Source organism: Glycine max, chromosome 14, assembly GCF_000004515.6.
Source record: "Glycine max cultivar Williams 82 chromosome 14, Glycine_max_v4.0, whole genome shotgun sequence".
Taxonomy (NCBI): Eukaryota; Viridiplantae; Streptophyta; class Magnoliopsida; order Fabales; family Fabaceae; genus Glycine; species Glycine max.
The window spans coordinates 45,842,508-45,851,304 of NC_038250.2; the positions used below are offsets into that span (position 1 = coordinate 45,842,508).

The window sequence follows — 8,797 nt, forward strand, 5'->3', positions numbered from 1 at the left end:
ACATATTTTACGCATCAACTTGGAACAATCTAATAGGTAGTTTAAGAGAAAGTGTTAGTGGAAGATAAGTTCAATTGAACATGCCTTAAAGATAGGAGCAAGAATTGAGCTAAGAGATTACAGGTGAAAAATAACATTAGTTGAAACCTTTGTAAAATAGCTAAAATTGATAAAAATGACAGCCAATTAGTGGCCTAATGTGGACAAGCATGATCTTAGTTATTTCTTATCTCTTGTATAAATATGTGTTTGAAAAAACGTTAAACAACAACAAAAAATAAAAAACTAATACAATTATCTTTTTTCAGCTATTTTTGTTCCAATTTACTTGTTTTCTGTCTTATTATTTTGAATTCATTTTTCTTTTAAGTCCAATAGCTTTCTAAAATTTATTACAATTCACTTCTAACCAAATATTATCTAGAATAACTTGGGAATCCAAGACTACGGAGAGGCCAATTTCCCCTTTCAACACATAAATCGCTTGATCACAAATTCAAATTTTGAAATCATGTTGAAAAAAAAGTTAACTGAAATGCATTAGGCTAGTCTAGTTATTTCAAGCCACAACAATTAAACATTTGAGTCTGCCTTTTATATAATATACGTGAAATTGTAAATATATATGATTTCACATACATTTATAATTTCAGTATGTCTGTTATATATAAAAGGCATACTGAAATTGTAAATATACGTGTATATTTACAATTTCAGTCTACCTTTTATATAATATATATGATTTTTCAATCAGAGGTTCTCAAGGCCCGAATCAGAAAACCCTACACTCTAACAAAGACACGCACCAAGAGCAATCGACACATGAAAATTTACATATCGAAACATGATATTTGGAGGCCAATGCTTTGCTAAACCATCTGTTATGATTGTCTCCCTGAACACATTCTGGTACCTAACATTCCAAGCCATATTCATGAACCTCCATGATATCACTAATTAATTTTAATTAGCTAGCTTGCACACGGATGACTAGATGTGACTCCATGATCCATAACCAATTATTTGCATTTTTTGAATTTTGTTAATACTATTTCAATGGAATTAGCTTGTTGGTCCTATATAATTATTCTTATATCAAATAATTCAAGGTGAAGAGTATGTATCTCAAAGAACGTATTGTCGTTAGTTGTATGATTAACCTTCTACGTGACGTGATGATGTTTATGCATGCACTATAGACGGGTTTGGTGCTTCGGTTCTTCCCTTTGTTAGCGTATAAATTTTATAGTTTCTACACCATCATGTATTAATTATTGCCTTTTTTCTCCTCTGATAACATGTGTAATCGTCCAATGAAAATTTCAAGTAATGATTCAAATAGCTGACGTCAAAAGGATGAATGGGTTTAGCCGCAGATCTTCAAATTAATTTTTTGCATCGAAGACATTGAGATCAATTCCACTCCCAATGAATGTATATATTTGTCAGTTTCCAGAAAAAAGGGGGTGATTTGTGTTGTTTGCGGCATTTAGCGAAGCCATGGTTGAGTGTAGTTGTTACTATTGGTTACACAGATAATCAATGTTGATATATCTTATGTAGCGAAAAGATAGACCAGTAATTTATTTTCTAAACATATTTTTTAAATACTTAACTCAAATTTATTAAATACTACAGTTTTTTAGTAGTTTAACTTATTATTTAGTAATAGAATAAATTTAAAAATTTAGTAGTCTAAATTCTTACTTAGTAATAGGTTTCACTTATAGTTTTGTAATTTTAATAAATTTAATCAATGATAAAAATAAGTTAAAAAGATATGTTAGAAGTCAGAAAGTATTAATAATAGTGTAATATTAAATGAGAGTATATTTGAGATTTTTCTTTGTAGCTTAAGTGTACATAGGCTCCAAGGAACCATTTTTTAGATTTTTCTTTATTATGTGTCAAATTTTGGCTTAAAGAGACTCCACTTAACCTCTCTCCACCTCATCCTAAAGCAATCAATGTATATAATTGTCTTTGTCTAATACATTAATTTTTTTAGCTTCTTCTAACCAAGCGATGTAAGGGAACTGGTTACCAAAATAAAATGAAATCATTTTATTGAAAATTATATATGTGGGAGTGCATTTTAAAATCACAGGGGATCTCATTTTTTTTTGCATTCTATACTTTTTTTTTCCTCATTTTACTTTCTTAACTAGTCCTTTAAAGATATTGGTTAGTATTTATCATTTTGTTATGCTTACACTACTAATAATGTGATATTAAATGAGGACATATTTGAAAAAAAATGAACTATGATATTCTAAGATGTCAATCTTTTTGGGATAAAAAAAATAAAGCTAATAAAACATTTTAAGATATGGAAATGAGATATTAAAGTATAGGAACTTAATTAATAGTTAATAAAACATATATTAACATATTAGTTTTATGCATATTATAACAGAATATAATGCATGTACACCTCCGGCTATTAAACTTATATAGGGAGAAGAAAGAGAAAGAGAAAAAAATTTAAACATAATAGGTGATATGATCTATATCATAAGAAAAGAAATAGAGACAAATAATAAGTATCATTTGAACATAATAGGTGATATGATAAATACGAGTGAAGAATTATAACGCATCTCACTTGAAGGTAGGTTAGTGGGTTGACTCGCCAAAGGGTAAAATAGCAAGTTGGCGGGCCATAAAATGATGTGGGTTAGCATGCAAGTTAATTGACTCACCAAATAGCTAAAAAAAATATTTCAATATGCGTTAGCTCTTGTAATTTTAACTTTGCACAAAGAATCATGTACTAAGTACCCATCTCATTTTATTATGGGCAATCCTCTCAAGCTCAATGATTATAAAGATAAAATGTCTAAAATAGTGAATTGGAAGGTCATAAGCGAATTAGAAATGGACCAACTCACCTTGATTCATCTTTAAATTTGTTGGGTTGACGAATTAGATAGAATAAGTTAGACAAGTTGATAGATTAAATTATTATCAAACTCACCTGCATTTTTATGAGTTAAATATGATGGTCTAACATGTCTAACCCGCTTTGTCACGGTTACAAATATTTCTCGGTTTCTATCCTTTTCATCCTTTTGGGAACCTTTATATATATATATATATATATATATATATATATATATATATATATATATATATATATATATATATAAATAAATAAAAATGCAACATTAAAATATATCGTTAGTTTTTATTTTTATTTTTTCCAAATTTCTCATGCATATTGTTCTTTGAGTGATTGTTTTTTAGACTAAAACACTACGTGTCACATTTTTCTCTTCTTGTTTCTGTACCCTTAGGATGAGTGTATACAGCCCAAAAAGATGTGAGATATGAAGACAACATTTTTCCAATATAAAAAGGTATGGATAGGGATCAAAGCCAAGAAAAGTTTTAGTACTCACATAGAAAAGGCCAATCCAAACTGTGTAGTACTTGTTCTCTTCTCACTAGTCTCCCCGTTTGCCTTTGCCTTTCATCTCTCAGTATGGGTACTGGTTGGAGAAGAGCCTTTTGCACTAGCGACCCAGATAATTCCCCAATACGCACCAAAGACAGAACCCTAAGTCCTACTCCTTCCCCCAGAAGCTGTGTCAGCCTGGGCTTCCTCTCCACACCATCACTGCACCATCACCACCACCACCACCACCACCACCAACAACCCCTCTCTTCAACTCCAAAAAGTTCAACAATCACAGAACCACCAAATGACAGCCCCAGATTTCAAACCAAAACCCATAAGTCAAACCCAAATTCTCCTCTCTCCCCTAAGCTCAACCTCTCCCTCTTCAGAAACAGCTTCAAATTTAGAGTAAGTTACCTTCTCATATTTTCACTCACTCATAATTCTTCTTTTCATTTTTAATTATTACAACACAAATTTATTTACTATTTCTTATATATAATAACAGAATAGTTGCGGAATCTGTTCGAATAGCGTGAAGACAGGGCAGGGAACGGCCATTTACACTGCTGAGTGCGGTCACGCGTTTCACTTCCCCTGCGTCGTTTCCCATGCACACATCCACGTCTGTCCCGTATGCGACGCCACGTGGAACGACGTGCCGCTTCTACAAAACGACGCCGTCGTTCACACCGAGAAACAAAATCAACCGAGTCATCATCATCATCATCGTTCCGATTCCGTCACCTCCTACGACGACGACGAGCCTCTCCCTTCTCCTCTCACATGCTCCACACAAATCGCTCCGATCCCCGAAGATGAAGAAAACGACGACGTATCCGAGTTCCCTGGCTTTTTCGTCGATCCAAAGCCTCAATCCTCGTTGCGACAAAACAACGGTGGTGATTCGAGGAGTGTTCGAGTGAAGCTGATGCCGGAGTGCCCGGTCATATCAGTATCGGAAAGCCACGAAACTCGTGCTTTGGTGTTGAGAGTGAAGGCTCCGCCGTCGCCGCCGAGATGGCGGCGGCGGGAGCCGATGGATCTCGTGACGGTGCTTGACGTTAATAACAGCATGAGCGGCGCGAACTTTCACATGCTAAAGCGCGCCATGCGTTTGGTTATATCGTCACTCGGCCCGGCTGACCGGCTCGCCGTCGTGGCTTCCTCGGCTAATTCCAAACGGTTGTTACCTCTGAGGAGAATGACGGCTCAGGGACAACGCGCGGCGCGGCGCGTCGTGGATCGGCTCGTGTGTGACCATGGAAACAGCGTTGGTGAAGAAGCGATGAAGAAAGCCGCTAAGGTTCTCGAAGATCGGAGAGAGAGAAACCCTCTCGTTAGGATCTTGCTCTTATCAGACGGTCACGACGAGAACAACAACAAAAATCAACGGAGATTCTTAAGCCACATGTCTTCTTCCATCCGGTTCGATTGCATCGAAGTTCCGGTTCATTCGTCTGGGTTCGAGACGAAAAAAACCGGTTTAATACACGAACCGTTAGAAGATGATTTTGCACAATATATTAACAGGACATTGAGTGTGGCGGTGCATGATTTAAGAATTCAGCTTGGCTTCTCCGCGCCGGCTGAAATCCGAGCCGTTTATTCATGCAGTGGGGGACCCACTGCGCTGAGCTCAAACTCAGCTCGGCTTGGTGATTTATACGCTGAAGAGGAGAAGGAGTTGTTGGTGGAGGTTAGAGTGCCCACGTCAGCATCAGGGACCCACCATGTGATGACAGTGCGGTGTGTTAAAAAAGACCCTGTGTCTCAAGAGTTTGTATACGGTGCGGAACACGCGTTTACGGTGGTGCCACCAAAGAGTATTCCAATTTGTGGCGGTAGGGTGGAGCGGCTGAGGAATGTGTTTATAACGAGCCGAGCTGTAGCCGAGTCGAGGAGGCTGGCGAAGCACAACGAGTTTTCGAGTGCTCATCATTTGCTCGCTTCGGCTCGGGCGCTTCTGACTCAGTTCGGCTCGGCTGAAGAATACGTGCGTGGCTTGGAAGCCGAGCTAACTGAGCTTAATTGGCGGATGCAGCAGCTACGTGTTGAGAGGGAGGTGAGGTTGGTGGATGAGAGTGGTGAGGTTATAACGCCCACGTCGGCTTGGAGAGCCGCTGAAAAGCTGGCTAAGATGGCTAGGATGAAGAAGTCGTTGAACAAAGTTAGCGACTTGCACGGCTTCGAGAATGCTAGGTTTTAATAATGCTTGGTTGTATTTGCATTAAAAAATAATTAAAATGTGGATTCCAGAAAATGTATAAAATAAAAGTGTGGAAGTGTAGTTGCTACTTAAAAGATAGGGTGCTGAATGGAATGGGGACAAGTAGGTAGAAGAGGGTGGTGCTCTTTTCTTCATGCATAGGAAGATTACTAGCTAGAAGAAATTAAGAGTGTAGAATGTTATGTGTATAATACTGTAGAGCAAGTTTATGTTAAGAGTTTTTAATTGCACGGATCAACACAAAAGTACTTGGTTTATCTTAATTAATGGATTTTAATTATCTTACTTGTACAGTTTATATTTCCTTATGGGAAGGCATGAAAACTGATTGGATTTATTTGCCTTTGTCTTGTGTTTTTGAATTTCAGCCAATCCCTTCTGAATATCAGAATTCAAACGATGCATAAACCCAGAAACTCTCAAACTAGCAACACTCAGATGTCGGCATGTTGATTTTAGGGTGGAGATTTTACGGTATGAAATATGAATGACAAAATTGTAAATGTTGCAACAAATTAAATAATGTTTTCTGTTCTTCCCCCTTTTTTTTTTTTAATTATTATAGTAGTAAATCGTAGTAATAAGTTTGGCTTTTGAATTGGAGAGTTGAACATTTTGTCTAGTGGGTAATACGTGGGGCTAATGATTAAGGATCGGACCAGAAACGCGAGTAAAAAGCTTAAAATGATTTTTTGCTTGAATGATATGGCAGAGGACAGCACATAACATAGAGTGGGTTGGACGAGTAATTATGAACAAATGATTACATTGAATAATAATAATAAATGGATGCCTTTCCAATCTTTTATTTAAATATCTTATCTTCCCGTTTTGCGATTAAATCATTAAAGACATACTATGTCTTTGCTAGCTATGGTAATAGGGGAAACGGTTCTTTTTATCTTTGGGAAACAAAATTCCCCTACAACAGTGCGAGTTTAACATGCGATTCTAGAGGGGTGAATCATGTTCAATCAAATCACAAGTAGTTTATGTGTAGTTTGATTGTTAAAGGTGGAAAGAGAATAATTGATCCTTGTTATTAAATGTGTGTTTGGATTAACATTATGTTAAGATGTACTAAAAACAATTAAAATTATTTTTGTCATTCACATCTAAGTTGTGTGGATAGAAATCCAAATATGTTATAAGTGCGTTTAGAAAAAATTAAAACATAAATCATATCTTATCCTTTTTACATATAACAAATTTTTTAGCAAAAACTACTTAACTATACTTGAATTAAACATGAATTCACTCACATAAAATGCTATAAATTGATTCCAAACATGTACCAAAATCAAGTCTTTTACTTCCTTAAAAAATCTATTTATCTCAATTTAACTTCTTAATAAGAAAGTCACCGAATAATTATGTAAGATTTTTTTATAGATAAAACTATGTAAGATTTATTTTCATCCTTTCACCTAATAGATAAAACAACTATAATATACTTTAAAATGTCTTATAGTTCCTCTAAAACCAAATAGATATACTTTAAAGGATATAGAATATCTTGAAAAAAAGATATAAGATGTAATAATAGTTTATTTAAGTTGTTTTTAGAATTTGATTTAAGTTAATAATTGAAATTTTAACAACTTCATAATTTATTATTTTATTTGTGTATGTATTTTATCTAAATCTCACCTATTGTTTCTCTAACTAATGATTATAATTATATTTTATCATTTGAAATACACTCGTTTACAAAATTCACATATCCTTTGTAAGAGATAAAAGTGTTTTTAAGGAACAATTTAAGCATGTACCCTAGGTATGCTATATCTTACCCAAATATTTCTTCAGGTAAAGGCGTAAAGCGATTGAAATTGAACACCATCTTTTTGGTTCATTGTAGGACTTTTGTTGTCATGTACCTCAAGTGGGAAGCCGCAATCTAACTCACAAAAATCACATGCTTTAGATTGATATATGATCCAAGAACACGAAGCTTGGGGATGCTTGATTACTCATATATTATGTCATGATAATTCAATTCAATTCGTTCTCTTTGAACAGCTTCTGTCAAAGATAAGATATATAGGATTCATTCCATAGAGAAGAAAAAAAATAATAAAAAAACGAAGATATTTAAATTAAAATAAATTCTAAAAATGTATGTCTCATATCACTTTATTATTTATTTGTTTTTTTATTTTTACTTTTTCTGCAAATAAACTCACCCATAATCTTTGGTATTAAATATAGAAAAGTTAGATCGTGATAATAAGAGGGATCATATTTCTAGAAATGTGGAACCCAGCACAGCAAGTGTCTCAGTTGTCCAATCCATCAATATCTACCTTCATCCTCCTACATGTGTTGTTGCTATGATTTTTTCTTGGGTAAATTTCTGAGTGTGAAGGCATAATAAATTGATAATAAATTAATTCTTTAAAGATATAAAATTTAAATTTAATCATTATATTTGTTAAAAATATAATAAATTGGACATTTTTTTAATTTTAAAAATAATTTTATTATTAAGTTATAATATTCGAATATTAATATAATAATAAGTTATATTTTTAAGAATTAATTTTATATAAGTTATAAAATTTAAAGATTAATTTATTATTAAATTATCTGAAGACTAATCTATCATACTTTTTTATATTTTGAAAGAAAATTTAAATTTTTCTTCATTTAAAAATTAATTTATCACTATTTTACACTTTTAAAGATAAAAATAAATATTTATCTTTTTTATTTTATCTTTTGTTGTGTTAAGGAGAAAACTCACTCTCCTCTGCTAGCTGGCTACCTCTCAGCGAAAGTACTCTAATTGCCCTAAGTCTGAGTGGTTGCCAGTTTTTTTCATGCTCAAAATAAATTAGACTTAACATTTGACATAAATTAGACTTAACATATGATATAAGTAATTAGTAATTTAGACATTTTAGTGAAAAAATCTAACTCGATTGGCTAAAATATGTGTGTAGGTTGTTATAAATTTTTAGTACTTATCATTAATTATTACGAATAAAAAAAATTCAATAACTAGAGTAGGACTTTTAGGTTCAGTAGTTATCTCTTGACGGTTATTCTCCTTTTTAGAGGGATTAATCCATAACTTTCATTTGTGGAATATTTGAGTCTATTTCTAAATCTGAAAATAATGGTAAAAATAAAATATTATGTATACTTTATAGTTTAGTTGTATA

At 33.5% G+C, this 8,797-nt stretch overlaps 1 protein-coding gene across 1 annotated transcript; it reads left to right on the forward strand.

The window, feature by feature from the left end:
- Window positions 1-3,342: 3,342 nt before the first annotated feature.
- LOC100795015 (E3 ubiquitin-protein ligase WAV3) lies at window positions 3,343-5,915 on the forward strand. Its single transcript, XM_003544211.5, has 2 exons — window positions 3,343-3,808; window positions 3,909-5,915. The coding sequence occupies exons 1-2, from the start codon at window positions 3,485-3,487 to the stop codon at window positions 5,607-5,609; spliced, it is 2,025 nt and encodes a 674-aa protein (XP_003544259.1). The 5' UTR covers window positions 3,343-3,484; the 3' UTR covers window positions 5,610-5,915.
- Window positions 5,916-8,797: the final 2,882 nt, after the last annotated feature.

Excerpts from the sequence above, each read along its gene's own strand:
- LOC100795015 (XM_003544211.5), top strand. The coding sequence starts at position 3,485 with ATGGGTACTGGTTGGAGAAGAGCCTTTTGCACTAGCGACCCAGATAAT. Across the intron at positions 3,809-3,908 it reads GAAACAGCTTCAAATTTAGA|AATAGTTGCGGAATCTGTTC; the intron begins GTAAGTTACCTT and ends ATATAATAACAG.